The 16,702-nt window shown below is 51.3% G+C and overlaps 7 protein-coding genes across 7 annotated transcripts; 5 read left to right on the top strand and 2 right to left on the bottom strand.

Annotated features, from left to right (window-relative positions):
• Positions 1-1,170: 1,170 nt before the first annotated feature.
• pld2 (putative phospholipase D (PLD)) lies at positions 1,171-5,645 on the bottom strand. Its single transcript, XM_071037441.1, has 5 exons — positions 5,052-5,645; positions 4,621-4,990; positions 4,427-4,570; positions 2,134-4,379; positions 1,171-2,088 (listed from the first exon to the last, which is right to left on the bottom strand). Exons 1-5 carry the CDS (start codon positions 5,259-5,261, stop codon positions 1,432-1,434), a joined length of 3,627 nt encoding a protein of 1,208 aa, XP_070902802.1. The 5' UTR covers positions 5,262-5,645; the 3' UTR covers positions 1,171-1,431.
• Positions 5,646-7,090: 1,445 nt separating this feature from the next.
• On the top strand, positions 7,091-7,775 carry cyn1 (putative cyanate hydratase). Its single transcript, XM_071039098.1, has 2 exons — positions 7,091-7,177; positions 7,224-7,775. The coding sequence occupies exons 1-2, from the start codon at positions 7,157-7,159 to the stop codon at positions 7,683-7,685; spliced, it is 483 nt and encodes a 160-aa protein (XP_070902801.1). The 5' UTR covers positions 7,091-7,156; the 3' UTR covers positions 7,686-7,775.
• A 91-nt stretch (positions 7,776-7,866) lies between these two features.
• BJX68DRAFT_193699 (putative C2H2 finger domain protein) lies at positions 7,867-9,623 on the top strand. The gene is made up of 3 exons (XM_071037440.1): positions 7,867-8,342; positions 8,450-9,171; positions 9,237-9,623. The coding sequence occupies exons 1-3, from the start codon at positions 7,968-7,970 to the stop codon at positions 9,463-9,465; spliced, it is 1,326 nt and encodes a 441-aa protein (XP_070902800.1). The 5' UTR covers positions 7,867-7,967; the 3' UTR covers positions 9,466-9,623.
• Positions 9,624-9,900: 277 nt separating this feature from the next.
• On the bottom strand, positions 9,901-10,234 carry BJX68DRAFT_263463 (uncharacterized protein; the record flags this gene model as incomplete). Its single annotated transcript, XM_071044697.1, has 2 exons — positions 9,901-9,969; positions 10,064-10,234. 2 exons carry the CDS (start codon positions 10,232-10,234, stop codon positions 9,901-9,903), a joined length of 240 nt encoding a protein of 79 aa, XP_070902799.1.
• Positions 10,235-11,523: 1,289 nt separating this feature from the next.
• Positions 11,524-12,087, top strand: BJX68DRAFT_263462 (uncharacterized protein; the record flags this gene model as incomplete). The annotated part of the gene is made up of 1 exon (XM_071044696.1): positions 11,524-12,087. The coding sequence occupies one exon, from the start codon at positions 11,524-11,526 to the stop codon at positions 12,085-12,087; it is 564 nt and encodes a 187-aa protein (XP_070902798.1).
• Positions 12,088-13,498: 1,411 nt separating this feature from the next.
• Positions 13,499-15,008, top strand: BJX68DRAFT_279249 (uncharacterized protein). Its single transcript, XM_071048696.1, has one exon. The coding sequence runs from the start codon at positions 13,517-13,519 to the stop codon at positions 14,963-14,965; it is 1,449 nt and encodes a 482-aa protein (XP_070902797.1). The 5' UTR covers positions 13,499-13,516; the 3' UTR covers positions 14,966-15,008.
• A 749-nt stretch (positions 15,009-15,757) lies between these two features.
• Positions 15,758-16,676, top strand: BJX68DRAFT_229755 (uncharacterized protein). Its single transcript, XM_071039097.1, has one exon. The coding sequence runs from the start codon at positions 16,026-16,028 to the stop codon at positions 16,320-16,322; it is 297 nt and encodes a 98-aa protein (XP_070902796.1). The 5' UTR covers positions 15,758-16,025; the 3' UTR covers positions 16,323-16,676.
• Positions 16,677-16,702: the final 26 nt, after the last annotated feature.

Genomic DNA, 16,702 nt, shown 5'->3' with positions numbered 1-16,702 from the left:
ACGAAGATAGGCGACATTTCGGATTCGGATTGCAATTCGGTTCGTAAAAGCGTAAAAGAGAGTAAGCTCGTCAGGTAGATGGCGTCAGGTCATGTCGATGAGGACAGTGTCGAGACGCAGATGCCAAGTGAGGAGTAAGAGAGAAGACACAAACACAAGTGCTGTGCTCCTCATGTTTTTGTGGATTTTGTGTTTTTTTTTTGTTTTTTTTTTTTTTTTTTTTTTGGTTGTGAAGAGGTTGTAGAAGCTCGCGGTCATGGCGCGGTGGAGAGGACGATATTCGGTTCAGGAAGGAAAAGTTGAACGAGGCGAACAGGCAGATATCGAGATTGGCTTGGTTGGAATCATCGTTCAAGAGCCAGGAGGGACCTGGGTTGCAAGACGAGAGAAGATCTGGGGGATCATTTACATGACCACGCAGCCGGCGCCGGGGGAGGCTGTAGAACAACAAGAGACATGGTTAGCTTGGCTGGTCACAAGAGGGAAGGAACACAGAGTGATCAGGGGAGACGGAGAAGGAGATAGGAAGTCATGCCCTTGACAACGGTGGACTGCTGAGCGATTTCAGAGGGAGACATGTTGATTGAGAGAGAGATTGGTATTTGCGTCAAGCAAAAGATTGTAAAGTAGATTTGAAAGTGAAAGTAGAATCAAACTGTGAGATGATGAGGAGAAGAAGAAGGGAACTTGGGAGGACCTCGAGGGGGTACTTATAGGTTTTTAGGCTGACCTTAGTCTCGCTTAGCACAGTAGTGTGTTATGCGTGTGTTTTGAGCAGATTGTTGAAGAACCGGGATAAAGCGGAAGACTGCGACAGAGATCCTGTTTTGGGTGCAGACGAAGGTTCCAGAGCTGCAGAGGGTGAATGAAAGCACGAGAGAGCACCTGCACGTGGTTCTCCCATGTGGTATTCTTCTGGCAGACATGAATGTCTCCCGCCTGCAGACCGGGTGGCGTAGGCAAGAGGCTTACGATTGTTCCTCAGAGCAGGGCCAATTGCAGACGCTGATCGAAGACTGCGTAAAAGAAGACAATATTAAGTCTCGGATCTTTCAAGTTGGACTTGAGTTTCTCTACGAGTTCTACCTCTGGTTCTCGTTATCGAGGGCCTGCCCCTGGGCTGGAGATAAAGAATTAGTCTCCACGTGCGAGGGTGCAATCAGTAGTAGTGAACAGTATTAAAGACAAAGATAAGCGACCCATCCATGTGGGACAACTGCAGGTTGCAGGCTGGATTGTTGTGTTACTGGCAGTACTCGAGCAAAACATTATAGATGGGATGTGGTTGCATTGACCAATCAGAGCACGAGAAATTCATATTGTTCCTCGTCGACAATACCATCGCGAAGGCCAAGACATGGCTGAAGGGAAACAAGAAAATCGCCACGGATCTTAAATGAACAAAGAAATACTCGACAGGAGAATGGCAGACTAAGTGTAGAGAGGCTCTGTCAAATCATTAAGCGTCAATCCCGATTCAGCCACATCCTCCTCGCACAGGAACATTAGTGGCATCTCCACCAATGTTCCCTTCACCTGACTGAGAAGCTCTTTGACACGCTGTACACCCTCAAGGCCTGGGAACTTCTCGGAGACTACATGCCCGTACTTGTACGGTGCCGGCGCGCCATCTATCTTCTCGCCGAATGCCTGCTTGTCTGCATTCTTGAAGTAGTATCCATAGAACTCCTTGTATGTGGTCCAGTTGCGCACTGTATCGTCGGGAACAGAGTGGAAGACTTCTCTAAAGACTTCGGTGTTGGTATGGGCCCGTGTGTTCCAAAGGCTGAGGAACGTGTCCGCCAGTGGGTCAGCAACAACTTGGCTTTCAGGGGAGTCAAAGTCAAAATGGTCATTGACATGCTCGTAGTCCTGCGGGGGAAGCAGGCCCAGGTGCTTTCGGAAGAGGTGGCGTCGAAGGGAAGAGGCGAAACGGCTGGCCATCCACTGCCTTCCATTCATCACCGACTGAACAGGGGTCGTGTCCTCAATGAGAACCGCGATTTCCGAGTCGTGGTCTCCCAGCTGGGACCGGTCATTGATGTTGGCGGATCCGCAAATGACAACACGATCATCGGCAATCATAACCTGTTCGGTTAGAAAGATTCTGTGATTTGGGAAAGTTTAACTGACCTTAGAGTGGACATAGAGTTCTTCTGTGACAAAAGCGTCAATCTCCGCTTCGCTCGGACCGTCCCAAGGAATATTCCGAAGGTCTGGACCGTTGAGCATGTAGCACGCGCTCACAGTATCCCATCTCCCAGCGCCCGATTTGGGACCTGGGGCTGGTGATGGAGTATTCGATTGGTAGACAGAAGATGTATCAAAGGCAGGGCGATGAGCGGGTCCGAACCCGCTGCCAGTGGACTGAGGGGCTAGTCTAGGGTCGGTATACTTGATCCGGTCATAGTTGCGGAGATTGTAGAACCGAATGTACTCCATGGGGTTGTACCCCTCTTTAGCGATAAGCTCCATTATGCTGTTGCCCCCTCTGTTGATGGAATTGTACTGGAATTCCATGATGGCCCGAGTGCCAAGGGCAGCTTCATCTGCGAGGTCTCCAGCAAAGCATGGAACTGTGGGGATGACAACGATGATCTTGTACTTTTGACCAGCGCGAGCTGCCCGAAGAATACGCTCAACAATCGCCGTACCGATCTGGTTCTTCACAGGCTTTTGCTTGTCACCAGTCGCAGTGATGAAGAACTGGTTCTCGATGTAAACAAAGTGTTCACTGTTGCGGATGATCTCGCAGTATGCATCTGCGATGGAATGTTCGGTCGGAGTGCCGTTACTCCATTTTCCACAGCTACGCAGAATCTGGCAGGTCATGTTGCCGCGCTGCTGAGGTCGCCCCAAGGCGCCACTAGTGAGTTTGTCTTGATATTGATGAATCTGGCCTGCCAATTCTCCACGAAGAGAATCAAAATTCTCGCGGAAGCGACGAGGCACAAAACTGGATGCAGACCCGTGACCTCCGGATCCGTGTCCTGGTCTCCCGCCAGATGCCCGGTCACGGTCACCTTGCCCATCGTCGTAGTAGTCGAAAGCACCTCGCGAGCTAGAGTATGAAGCATCTTGAGTCGGCTGAGAAGGCGGAGGAGGGAAGTACGGCGACTGCCCTGGACCAGAGCTCTGTGATGGTGGCGGTCCTGAGGGAGGTGGAGGGAACGACTGAGCCGAGTATGAGTAGGATTGCTGGGAAGTTTGAGCAGAAGCCTGTGGGGTTCCGGGGTGTGACTGTTGATCGGCTTGCTGCTGATTCCAGCTTGGCTGTGGTGAAGGGGAATGGAACTGCTGGCCATGTTGATGAGGAGGAGGAGACTGCTGATGGCTATAGATTTCTTGAGGCGACTGATTTACTGGCTGAGTGGATAAAGGATACGATGGAGCGCTAGATTGATGCTGTGCCGGTTGATAAGAAGCCTGCTGCGGCGCATAATTGGGCTGGGACGACTGGCCAGGAGGGTGCTGCCCAGGTGTATATGCTTGCGGGACGGGCTGCTGCTGACCGGTCTGATAAGATTGCTGTTGGCTATAGTTTGGCTGTGGCGATTGGCTAGCAGGCGGCTGAGGAGAGTACGACTGGTGCGAAGGCGGTTGCTGACCAGTTTGATACGAAGATTGCTGTAGATTCCAGCTCGGCTGAGTCGAGTAATCCGACTGAGCAGGTGGTTGTGGAGACGGAGAATACGATTGCTGCCCCGGTTGCTGCTGGGAGCCAGGCTGATAAGGAGGCTGTTGCTGGGTACCTTGCTGTTGCTGAGAGTGTGACTGTTGACCGGGGTGGCCGTAGAGCACCAGCTTCGAAAACCTTGGATTATTTCGGGACTGGTACTTGGTATCATAGAGGAAATTCCAGCGTTCCACAAACAGATGCCTCAGATCTGCCACGGCGGGACCATGGAAGCTCACAGCTACATCAGACCAGCCCATACGAGATGTTTTTGTTCGGTCGAGTTTGTTCTGGTCCGGGTGAGCAACGTCGGTGAAGTCAAGGACTCGGGCATTGTTATAATCCTGGCCAGGGAATACAATGTCGCTGGGGTTGTCGTGAACATCAGAGAGGGCATGCTGATGGGTGTCCCAGCGCCCGTAACAGAGATCTAGCCCACCCATAAAAGCAACAGCGCCATCAATGAGACAAAGCTTCTCGTGATGAGCCCAGTACAATATCATGCCCTCGTGAATGCCATAAACGCCCTTCATGGCGTCTACAGACATCTGACCAAGCTTCAGCGCGTCTAGAGACAGGTTTGAAAGGGATGATGTAATTGAAGCGGCCAAGCCTTGTCGGTCGGGAAGGTGATCGGGATGCCGGAAGACGGCAATGTTCTGATGGAGGTCCTCTAGATGATGCTTCGTGTGGTGAGACGAAACTGGGCACATTAGCGTGGCTCCGCAGTAGGAAATCAGGTTAACGTACGAGTCAACGCCTGCGTGACCTCTTTGTAGACGATGATATTGACCTTGACTCCACGTTGCGCCGCTGCATGTAACAAGCGATCTAGTCGATACTGTTCATTCTTCGCCGGAGGCCGTCTGAGGTACAGTTCGGGCGACAGCCACCCTAAGAACGTTAGATTCCGGTTGCCCAGCTTTCCTCCGCGGATAACTTACAGTCCAGAATCCAAATTGACTCCCTGGCAGTCTCCAGCGCCTTGGAGACAGCATAGAAATACGAGCACCCATCGACGTACCACTGAACATCATTTCCCTGACGATGGGGAGCAAAACTGCCGAAGCGATGCTGAGATTGCGGCTTTGCGCCGTATTCCGCGTACCCTTGGGGGTCGATAGCAGTTCCCAAACGCTGAGCGACCTCGCCTCCAAGGTCCGCGACGACGCCTTGGAACTTCCCAAACAAACCCGACATTTTATCCTGCTTCGGGGGTTTTCCTTGGTTCGACGAACTTTGGTTCGGGCCGGGGCTATTGTACGACGGGTAGCTCTGCCCGGGGTTCTGTACGGGGTTCTGATCGTACGGGCTCTGTGGAAGTAATTAGCGCTCAATTCATGCCAGCCTATTGTCCTAGATCAATGTAGCTCACGCCATATGTTGGTGGTGCATAGCCCTGCGAAGGCGGCTGATTCTGGCTGCCTGGCGGAGCTCCCGATTGAGAGCTCTGGTGCGTCTTATACTTGCTCTTCAGCATGTTGAAAGTGTCTCCGACGAGGCTCCTTGCGCTGCCCTGTTCGTCGGCACGCTGAGAATCGCCATGGTACCGGCCGTAAGCCAGATCATCCTGGTTGTGAGACATGGCTAGGCCGCGGTCGCTGGAAATGACTGAAGAACGGGAGAAAGAGAATGCAAAAGGTGAAAAATGTCAGACAAGGAGCGATCGCTCCTCTTATGGATTAAGCAGTGAGTCGCCCAAGGGGATCAAACCAATCGTTAGCAAGTGGTGATAGATGAGGGGACGTGGAAACGTCCGACCGTCAGCTCCTTTCCCCTCGGAAACCAACTGCCCCGCCATCCTTGACTCGTGGATCCCAACACCAACCGCCCAACTAAATTGACCGCGAGGCCGCTAACGCACGGAGACTTGCAGACAGGAGCCCTACGAAATACATGTCCTCTACTGGCCGGCCTCCTGCAATGGAACCTTTGCGCGCCCGCTGTTTCTCGAACCGACCGTCACATCTTCTCAAGGTACGTGGCAGCCTAGCATCCGCGATTCCGAGCTGAACAACGTAGCCACACCCCACCACACACTAGTTAGCCATCTAGACTCGGTCGGGTTAGTCGACCAAGTGATGTTCACAGCGGGTGGATAGTGGGGTACGTGTGGCTGAGCAGCAGGCTGCTGAATGAGTTTTTCAAAAGACTAACAATATCTTTCTTAGGCAACTCGATAATAGTGCGGCTGAGCTATGCGTCGGTTCGATTCACAAGATTTAGCACAGACATATCGGCTGTAAGACGAGCAGTGCACCATGTGGGATTGCTTCCGTAACCCCCGTTTCGATATACATCCCACAACGATAGAGCAGCGGCGTGTTGGTTGTGGCCACTAGATCAGGTTCTACAGATTCAGGGGTATATAATATCCTACGGGATCCCGACCCTAGAGAGCGAGTCTACACCAATCATGGGAAAACGCACAAGAACCTGTGCTATCACTACCTGAATTTCGCGCGGAGGTTCCTCGCCAGAGCTGATACCCGGGGGTACTTTATTTTATGAAGCCTTATCCTCAGTTGCGCCTCCAGCTTGCTACTGGAACCGCCTCCCGGAAGAATCAATCAAATCCTTAGCTGCACTAGGTACCTTGTCTTATCAGCGGAGAGTTAGATGCTCTTAACGTGTTATAGCACGATACAGAATATCGTTCCCTAACAATGGAGCGGTGCATCCGGGGAAATAGACACGATCGCATAGCCATGAGGAACCAGTGATACAACTCCATGCGAACGGGCAAATCTTTCGGGTCGTACAGAATGCGCTCTCTTGCCGCCGGAGTCAGGGTCACACTATGGGAGCTTGCATACCTCATGAAGACTCGAAATATGCAGTACTAAGTACCTCCTATACGGACTTCTGAGCATGAAGCTGCAAGACTAAGAGGGCCGAATCACTCTTGAACTCATCGTCGCTAATCCTTGGATAAGGCGATAGAAAGGTTCTGAAGCGGCGCTCACTGATCCGTAAGAGGAGGAGGCTTAAATCAAAGGCACTGGCCCTGATTGAATAGTCATCATCAGAAGCTCTTGTCTCTGTAGCATTGATCTGTTCTCAAAGCTCGTGACAAAACTAGATTGTTGGAGTATCCGTTGTCTAGGAAGACAGTGCCAAAGTTACATGTTTAATATTCAGATGGGCCTTGTTGGTAACTTTGGTATAGTATTTTGGGCCGGGGCTAGTTTAGCCTCGCCGCAACCCTCGGAGAAGAAGACGACGCAAGAAATAATGGAATTTTTAATTCATTTGCTCTGTTTCACTCCTCCAAGAATTAAAGACTCTTAAATATTACTCCTGGTACTTAGTAAACAAAGGGCAATTTCCTTATCTATCACCCCTCAATAGCGGGGAACTACCCCGCACAAAGCAATTGGAGAAGTGATAACGTCAGATATAAAAGCAGACCTCTTCCCTGGACTTCCATGTGCACATTACTTTCTGTCACCTTTTCCCATTGAACCAATTACCAGCACCATGTCTCTGGCGACTCTTGACGTACGGGCTCCTGGAATTAATCGCCTACCATGCTGACAGCATCTAGACCACCCAACACCCTTACCTTCCCGCCGCCTCGGCAACCCTTTTTAAGGCCAAGGCCACAAAGGCGCTGAGCTTCGAGCAAATCGCCGAACACATTGGCCGCAATGAGGTCGCTACCGCCGCCATTTTCTACGGCCAAGCCAAGGCCTCCCCGGAGGATATCGAGAAGCTGTCTACCCTCCTTGACATTTCGCCCAATTATCTCAACGAGCAGCTCTCGGGCTTCCCGGATCGTGGTCGCTCTGTCGAGATGCCGCCCAAGGAGCCTTTGATTTACCGTCTTTACGAGATTGTGCAGAACTATGGGTATGCGTATAAGGCGGTGCTAAATGAAAAGTTTGGTGATGGAATCATGAGCGCGATTTCGTTCTCTACGAAGGTAGAGAAGGAGACGGATAAGGATGGGAATAACTGGGCTGTTATTACGCTGCGAGGCAAGTGGTTGCCCTTCTCCAGGTTTTAGAACTGAGGTTGAGTTATTTGTACGTGACATATCTGGAGAATGTTTTGGAATGATCTAGTAGCAAAGTGAATGTGACTTAGGTTTCCTAAATGATGGCCCATCTGAAACCACCTGCAGCAACTATTTACTCCAGCGGCTCTCATTGATCCCACAACACCAGACCAACATTTTCTCCCTCCCTCCCACGGTCCCTTGCCCCCTCCCCCCCATCTTCTTCTGGTTCTTCCGGTTCTTCTGCCTTCTCTGCCTCCTGTGCCTCCTATACTCTCTCACCCACCCAACATGAAGAATCCTCCCAACCTCAAAATCGCCACTGAGCCATCCGGACGCCCATCTCCAGCTCTGCAGCCTTTGTCAACTCACACCTCTAACACCCAGGCACCCCTCCGCGCCATCAACGCAATGACTAGCCTCAGGCCAGCCGAGCGAGTGCCTTGCACATTCCCCGACTGCAATTTCGAGTTCGACTCAGTTGCAGCCATGAAGCTTCACAAAGAACGATACCCCGATCATGAGTACTGTCGCAAGTGCGACCTCGACTTCATGTCCGAGGAGCAGCTACTCATTCACAAGATTAAAAGCAAGGATCATACTGTCTGTCCTGTGTGCGCAATCGAGTATCGTAGTGAGGGAGGTCGCGACTCTCATATTCGGCAGGTGAGTATCACCCTTCTCCCCTCACCTTTCTTTCTTTTCACGTATAAGCAAAGACCAATACTATGAGCCTCTACTACTTTGAGATCTAACGATGCCTTTGCCTATAGTTCCACCGCACGGCCCAAAACCTCGTCTGCCCTGGATGCAAACTGACCTTCAGAAGTGCCTCTGGCCTCATGCGGCACATTGAAAACGGTGAATGCCGCATCATCTCGCAGGAAGAACTCCGCTACGAACAAAACAAGAGGCTCATGCTCAAGGAGACCCTCGAGCTCTCCTCACCTTCTGGTCTCCGCATTCACGGGGGATCGGTTGTTGATGATGATTATGAGCAGGGCGGGGTCTCTCTCCCTGTGGACCTTCTTCGTGAGGAGAACATTCAGGCCATGGCAAACCAGCCCATGTACGGCAAAGGGAGTGCCGATAAAGAACTCGCAGCAAAACATTGGCCCTCATTGAAACAGAAGGAGAATGAGACTGGCCTAGAGGAAGATATCAGAGACCTGATGACCTTCACCGATGCCGAACCGAAGGAGGACAAGGAGGAGGAAACGAGCAATGCCTGGAAGGATAGAGGCCGCGAGCCTACTGTCGTTGGCACTGAGCTCACCTATCAGACCCAGCCTGCCTCAGTCTCCACCCCCAGCGCGACTGGGGCCCGCACCGACGCAGCCACTCAGCTGCGCAGAATGTATGCGGAGTGGAAACCAGAGAAGTACATTGACCAATACACCGACGAATATGTCTGCCCCTGTGGAAAACGCTTCAAGAGCAAAAAGGGGTTTGAGCAGCATCTTCTCGCCAAAAATAAGTCGATTCGCAGAGTCCAGTACGTATTTGTCTTTGTCGTGACTCGCTAAGTTATGCATGAATACTAACAAAACTACACGTTAGGTGTCCCGGCTGTCTTCGCAACTTCAAGTCGACTGCTGCCCTAATTGCGCACTGTGAATCTTCTACGACCCGCTGCGATGTCAACGAAGGCAACATGTACGCCCAGATCATCGACGAAGTCTCGGGCGGTATGATCCAGATGGCGGGACTCAATGAAGACGGAACTCTGAAATACGAGGGTGGCAAGGTTAAGATCCAGGAGAAGGTTACCATTGGCGTGAAATGGTAAGAACTAGACCAAGGCAAAGGGGAAACTCAGCATCATACAGGATACGAGGTGTCAGATGGTTGATGATTGATTGCCCTGCATAGTACCGGAGGCCGGCTCAGATCGTGTTCTCGAATTAGGGTGAAAGAATTTGAAGCTTCAATAGGATTGATTCGGCAATAGCAGACGCAGGGTATACAATAAACGCTCGTGAAACCAGTACTATCTCTTGGCATCATCCGTTACGCACTCAACGCCCTTTCCTTCTTCTTCGTCCATTTGTCCCCGTCCGCTGCTCTTCGCTCTCGACGACCGACGTTATAACCAAACATAGCCATGCTATCTAACAACAAATCTCACAGCACTCGAAGCAAGCAAGACCCGCGCACCTATCAGAAAACCATTAGCCTCGATCTCCCTACCATGCAGTGCCGTTTTCAGAAGGGGAAAAGCAACTCACACTCCGCAGCAGAAACCGCCGCCGCCACCACCACGCAGCTGCATCTCCATCTGCTCTTGACGCCCCTGTATCGCTCAGTTAGCCATCGCCGTCTTCCCATCCAACCAGCACCCAGATAGCCGAGCATTGTGGTGTGTATAGTATAGAAATGAGTCATACCGGCTGCTCGCTCACGACACCATTATTCGCTTCCATTGAGGGCGCCTCTGTGCGCCCCGGCTGAACCATCGTGAGCGTGTTGGGGTCGAACGTCGGGTTCTGGTTCTGGTCCTCGGTGGACTCGGAGGCCTTGGTGGACTTGAAGAGGTTCAGAGGGTTGAAGGAGACCATTTTGAATTGTCTGAGGTTGATTGGTTGGTTGGTTTGGTGGTTAGAATTAGGTGAGTGTTGTAGGCCTGATGGTGCGGAGAGTGAGAGTAGGTAGTATAGGATGATATAATAATAAGGACAGAAGAAACAGTGGAATCAGGGACGCGGCGCTTTTATAATCCCTGGCCCTCAGCTCAGCCCAGGCAGTTACAATTTAATTTTTAGATTAAGTGGGCGAGCCACCTGCAAAGCCACGCGGTTGAAACGGCACGCTGGGATGGATCGAAAATTCGACACCACGACGTCTACTCCACCAACAGCTGACTTCTCTAAACTTCTGTCAGTAGTACTAGTCACTAGTGAAGCCGATCCTCAGCCACTGACGGCTACCCCTCGTATCTTGACTCTCGAGTCCACGATTGACGTCGTAGGAAACGACGCACATGAAGAACCGTCGATCACGGCTGTTGGTGTGTGACATCACATCCTGCGCGTCCCTCGCCCGAAACTCTATAATACCAGAGGGTATTAACGGCATCGTTACTCATGAAATTCTGAACAGTTTCAAGGGATAATTATAGAAGTGTAAGGCTGGCTGGGGCCTAGGCAGCGGGATTCCAGTTGTCCACCGGCTCCATTTTTCCAATTTCAATCTCTGGTTGCGAAAGGAGTGGACGACTAAGCTTCGTTTAAGCTTCGGGTGTGGGGCGTTGCGCTGGCTCGGCGGAGGATTCTCTCTGACGAGGCTGCTTACGGCCGGTTATGTGAGGGCTTCGCAATTGGGGTCTTCACGGCGGTTTTTCTGCGTGCTTGGTCATTCTGGGTCAGCTGTCCAGCCTGTCCTCGAGTCGTACAGCGGTGTCTAAGACTGTGGGATATTCTTCGTCGTGTTCGGGGCAATTGCGAATTGTGGCGCGCGGTCTGACAGCGTAACGTAATCTTGCAGGGGGTATTGGCCTGCTGCGGTGCTGTGAAGGATCCTAGATATAATCATTAGTGAGGCCAAGGAGTCTATCAACTTTTCCCATTTCCTTTCGTTTTCCCTCGGGAAATGTGCGGTGGAAGAGATGCGCAAGATGTCTGCGGGTTGGGCTCTCTGCAGCTTCAGATGCGAAGTCACATGACATCTCGGCGGCAGCTCCGCCAGCGCCAGAGATGAGACCTCTGTCCGATCGCCAACAAAAAAAGCACAGCAACAATCAACACCCAGGCATTGATTAACCTCGCGATATTCGAATAACGAGCTCAACACGACGTACACGGCAAGCAGCCCGCTATACTCAAATCCGCGATTTGGCGAACGTACCAAGATGTCCGACGACTCAATCCAGAAAACCCGCGAAGCCGACTTCAAGCGCTTCAAAAAGTACGCGGCGATAGGGTTCCTCGTCGCTTCCCCGATTCTCATTGCTCTTCCGCCCCGAAGACTAGACCACCTCACTGTCCTTCACATTACCGCCTTCGCTATCTCCGCAAACTACATTACACGGGAACGCACGGGTCGGAGTATCGTGGAGCGCATAATTCCAGCATCTTCATCATCGTCGTCGGAGCTCATGGGACTACCGACTGAACGGGCGAGAGAGATTCAAGCGCGGTTGCGGGCTGCGCAGGAGGCGAGGATGCGAGAGGTGGGCATTGAGAAGGAGGAGTTGGAGAAGCTGAAGGCGAGACAACGGCAGGAGAAGGGTGTCCTGGAGAGGGTTTGGATGGGCAACGAGGAGGAAGGGTGGAAGGAGAGAAGATTGAGGGAGGAACAGAAGGCGTTGGATGAGGGGAAGGGTTATGGGGATATGATCAAGGAGCACATTTGGGAAGTTTGGAACTGGGGAGATGCCAAGAAGAAGACTGATGAAGAGAAGAAGGATGAGTGAGGCGTGTCCTCGGGGAAAAAAAAGTTATGCTGTACAATTAAGGGTGTATAATATGGGCTGGGTTTATATGTCGGCGTTGACTGTGATATCCTCTGCAGAGCTGATTTCTTCCACTTTCCGAGTACCATAATACCTCTGCTCTATTACCTAGGGTATCTACTAGGCACTTGTGACCGAAGATGCGCAGGAACTGTTGATTTTCTCCTCAAAATTCATCCATCTGATCTGTGTTCCCCATCATCAAGCAAAGTCTAAATGAGACCTGGGCGATACACGCAACCCACTCAACATATCCCAGACCAGGCTTCCGCTCGCTACAGACCAACAAAGCCTAACACTCTGAAGCGCCCCTTGTGCTGAGGTCAAGGCGAGGAAGGCTAGGACGCAAACAATCGCGATTCATACGCAGTGTGGGTTCGTCCTCTGTGAGAGTCGATGGAACGGCCAGCCAGCTTTTAAATTTCACCTGGACACGACATCCATACTGCAACTGCAGGCCCGATAGAGAGTTACACCAAGATCCTACCATGAGACCGCACAGCTTTCATCCATTATGCTGTCGTCTTGATCAATTATCCACTGTGCTGGCACTTAAATGCAATGGCTACCAGTCCAGGTAATTCCAACCTCCAGCTTCTCTCTATGCGACCCCCTTCCCCCCATTCTTAGTCAGTTCTTGCTAATACTCCTCTATTTCTCATCTCAGCTGACAAAATTCTGTCCCGTGCTCCCCCGTTAACAGTCTGGTGGATGCGGATCTCACGTTGGAAAACTGTGAGAGTTCTCGCAGAAACTTGCGTTTGCTGGCGATTACGCCATGCTTGGCCTATGTACTCCGGAACTGGAGTACCTTGCTGGTGGATGCTCTCTGCTAGTACAGCGCGGTCCTTGAGAATACATCAAGTTACGTCGAGCATCGGTTTCTCAAGTCGTCCACGGTAGATCACGGTCGGATCGCATCAGATTCTCTGTTTGTATAGTTGACTACCATGGATCTTTTTAAGAAAGTCTTCCTAAGCGATTATTCCAAGTTACGCCGAGCAACGGTTTCTCAAGTCGTCCGCGGTAGATCGCGGTCGGATCGCATCAGATTCTCTGTTTGTATAGTTGACTACCATGGATCTTCTTAAGAAAGACTTCCTAAGGGATTATTCCAAGGTAATACGATTTATTGCCTCGATGGGAGCATGGATAAGTCTTTGATGGGATACCCTTGCTCTTAATATCTCAGGGTATGTATTTTGGCATAGCAAAAAGCAAGCTGACATCCGGTACGTTCTAAAGGGGAATTGCCGAATACGGCCAGTTGCCGATGCCCGGCACTAGCGCTATGTGGCATTGAGTATATAGATGGGCTTACTAGGTATGCATTGGCTCTCAATTGTCCCTCGAACCTCATCCCTGCGTTTCTGCTTACTTCGTCTCAGCCATGCATCTCCCTAAATCATTCTTCGCCGGCGTATTGGCTTATCTCGCGTCGATTGCGCTTTCTTCACCTACGCCTCAATCCCCTGACCTGAGTGCTTTCCAACCAGGAGACATCATCAGACGCGATGTGGCTGTGGTTGGTGGCGGCTCCTCAGGCACCTACTCAGCTATCAGCCTGGTCGACAAAGGCAGGTCGGTCATTGTCATTGAGAAGCAAGGCAGGCTAGGCGGCCACACTGCTACATATGTTGATCCTGCTACCGGCACGACTACTGAGGTGGGAGTCCAGATTTATCACAATTACACCATTGTCAAGGACTATTTTGCGCGATTCGATATCCCGATTATTCACTCCCCCGGATTCTATCCATCCGGGAACAACTTTGACTACCGCACTGGGGAAAGGGTTACTCTGACTCCTCCCTCAGCAAGCGAAGTCTCCTTGGCCTTTGCGGCCTACTCAGAACAGCTTGCCAAATACCCTGGACTGAACAATGGCATATACCTGCCAGACCCCGTCCCCGAGGACTTGTATTTACCCTTTGGCGAATTCGTGGAAAAATACGGACTCCAAGCAGCAGTCCCCAGCATGTACCATTACAACCCTGGCGTCGGAAACATGTTGGACAACCCTACCCTCGAGGCATTCCGATACTGGTCGCTACAAGGCATGGTTCAGTCCATAGCAACCGGCTTCCTGACCACTGAGCGACGCAACAGCAGTGAATTATACGCTAAAGCGGTAGAAGAGCTCTCCGAGACTGGAAGCGTCCTCCTCAATTCTCAAGTCGTTACGGCAGTCCGAAAAGAAGGCACGGCTGGAGTAACCCTCATTGTCGATACCCCGACGGGCAAAAAACTCATCCTCGCAAAGAAACTCCTCGTCGCAGTCCCTCCTAAGCTCGACATTGTCAGACCACTCGACCTCAGTGACGACGAATCAACCCTGTTCTCCAAGTTCATCAGTGCAGGTTACTACGCTGGTGCCTTGGTCAACACTTCGTTTTCCGAGGAAACCAGCCACTCAAATGCCATCCAAGACACCCCATACAACCTCCCCGCCCTCCCAGCCGCCTATAACTTCTCCCCATCACGCGTTCGAGGAGTTCAAATATTTCATTATGGCACTCCACAAAGCGAGGAAACCTTCCCACTTACTGACGACGAGGTTGAAAGTCACGTCATCGACACGGTCCGCAGGATTCAAGAGCAAAATCCGAACCTATATGACCTCACTGACCCGAAAGTTGTTGCCTTCTACCCGCATGCACCCTATTCTCTTCAAGTGAGCGGGGAGGATATTAGAGACGGGTTCTACGAGCAGTTGTATGCGCTACAGGGGCAGCGCAACACTTATTGGACCGGGGCTGCGTGGAGAGCGGAGGATAGTAGCTTGCTTTGGAGGTTTTCGGAAGAGGTGGTGCTACCGGCGCTTGTTGAGGGCCTATGAAATCTTTTGTGGTTTGTTTTGGCTCTCTGTATACCAGACATGGATAGAGATATGGTAGATGGCCAGCGGCAAGAGCTAGAAGAGATTCCTCAGGAATACTCAATGAGATTATATATTTAGTCTACAGGCCCTAACAGCGGAACTCTCACACAAGTTACGAGGTATACTTAGCGCTTCAATACGTTCTGGGCGCTTGCTCAATCTTGTTCTCTAGCTGCAACATTTCATTCCTCCAGATTGGTCGAAGGAGCAGTGACTCTAAAAAACTGCCTACGAATGGGAACATATTGAGGCCTGCATCTTTCTACCGCTCTATAGATCTACTTGACTGTATCGCGAACCCTGAGCCGCAACACCGGACGGGTGCTTGGCTGGAACTTTTGTTGACCGGGTCTTCCCCAGCGACCTAACTGCGAATCAATTTGGGTTGTCATCTTGCTTATTATCGGTCCAGCTTACTACGATTAGCTCAGCATTTTGGCACAGACATGTTTCAGTCACCGCGGCGATTGTTTCCCTCAGTTGGACGGAAATGGTAGCCCCTCGATTTTCCCAATCACGGCTTTGTCCGCATCCCCGAATACCACAAGACCGAAGACGAGACTCTCCCAGACCATGATGCTTCGATACGCTATCCCACTCGGATGGGCGAAATAATCAAAGAGTGATACCAAATTGTTGGGAAGCTAGGATTCGGCTCGACCTCGACGGTATGGCTTGCCTGGGATTTGACGTGAGACTCCGAATTACTACAGAAAGGCTTGTTCGCAGAGTGTTAAACAAGAGCTTCAGGGCGCGCTGCCATGCTAGGCTCAACATTTTTGCCCGGACCTCTTTTCTGGGCCAGCATGTCGATCACGAACTCGACTTGTACCGCCGCATCGAGCAATCTCCGAAAGGCCATCCTGGGCGGGACACAATCCGGACCTTCCTTGATACATCTGATATCGATGGGCCTCGTGATAGTCACCGTTGCCTTGTGCATCCTCCACTATGGGAAAGTACTCTCACCTTGCTGCGCCGTACCCCAGTGGACAGGCTACCCTCGGCGGTTCTAGCTATGGTTCTCTGGCGAGTATTTCTCGCACTGGATCATCTACACACCGCGTGCGAGATTGGACACACTGGTTGGTTTCCTACTAAATCTATTCCTAGTTTGAGGCGAACAAATCCTCCATTTCAGACATCAAGGCCGACAGTATCATGCTTGGCATCGACGATGATTCGGTATTCAGCGACTTTGAAGAAAAAGAGCTCAAGCGCCCTGTCCTCTGATAAGAAGTCAGTCCGGAAGGGAGAACAATCTGTATGTCCCGGGATCTCAAGCTACCAAGGTAGGGCGTCCGCTTTTATGTGACTTTGGTTCCACGATGATTGGTAAAGAGTACCAGACGAAATCCGTGCAGCCGAACAAGCGAGGCTCTGCCGGGGAGTTGGCAGAGGATGAATGGATACAAAGCCATTCATGAGACTATACGAACACTTTGGTAACAGGATGCACGACTTCACAGGTTACCGGGGAGGTTAGTTCGACAGCAGGTCGCATTCGTTTGATAAACGAACTGGGGAACGAGGAAATGAAGGTGAGAATCGAATACGACTAGGCACCATCGATTATTTGGCTCAGTCGGTCTGAAATAACGGTAGGCTACGGATTATTTCCGTGTTGAACTTGGCGCTGATAGACCGAATATAGATTTAAGGTAGCTTTTAGTCTCGTCAGGAAGGCGCAGCACG

This window comes from Aspergillus pseudodeflectus, assembly GCF_044049435.1.
Source record: "Aspergillus pseudodeflectus strain CBS 756.74 chromosome Unknown BJX68scaffold_7, whole genome shotgun sequence".
In the NCBI taxonomy this organism is placed as follows: Eukaryota; Fungi; Ascomycota; class Eurotiomycetes; order Eurotiales; family Aspergillaceae; genus Aspergillus; species Aspergillus pseudodeflectus.
Note: the sequence above shows the minus strand (reverse complement) of the source record. Positions and strands in the feature narration are given on the sequence as shown.

Excerpts from the sequence above, each read along its gene's own strand:
- pld2 (XM_071037441.1), bottom strand. The coding sequence starts at position 5,261 with ATGTCTCACAACCAGGATGATCTGGCTTACGGCCGGTACCATGGCGAT. Across the intron at positions 4,991-5,051 it reads ATGCACCACCAACATATGGC|AGCCCGTACGATCAGAACCC; the intron begins GTGAGCTACATT and ends TTACTTCCACAG. Across the intron at positions 2,089-2,133 it reads AACTCTATGTCCACTCTAAG|GTTATGATTGCCGATGATCG; the intron begins GTCAGTTAAACT and ends CTAACCGAACAG.
- cyn1 (XM_071039098.1), top strand. The coding sequence starts at position 7,157 with ATGTCTCTGGCGACTCTTGAC. Across the intron at positions 7,178-7,223 it reads TGTCTCTGGCGACTCTTGAC|ACCACCCAACACCCTTACCT; the intron begins GTACGGGCTCCT and ends GACAGCATCTAG.
- BJX68DRAFT_193699 (XM_071037440.1), top strand. The coding sequence starts at position 7,968 with ATGAAGAATCCTCCCAACCTCAAAATCGCCACTGAGCCATCCGGACGC. Across the intron at positions 8,343-8,449 it reads GCGACTCTCATATTCGGCAG|TTCCACCGCACGGCCCAAAA; the intron begins GTGAGTATCACC and ends CTTTGCCTATAG. Across the intron at positions 9,172-9,236 it reads AAGTCGATTCGCAGAGTCCA|GTGTCCCGGCTGTCTTCGCA; the intron begins GTACGTATTTGT and ends ACTACACGTTAG.
- BJX68DRAFT_279249 (XM_071048696.1), top strand. The coding sequence starts at position 13,517 with ATGCATCTCCCTAAATCATTCTTCGCCGGCGTATTGGCTTATCTCGCG.
- BJX68DRAFT_229755 (XM_071039097.1), top strand. The coding sequence starts at position 16,026 with ATGGTTCTCTGGCGAGTATTTCTCGCACTGGATCATCTACACACCGCG.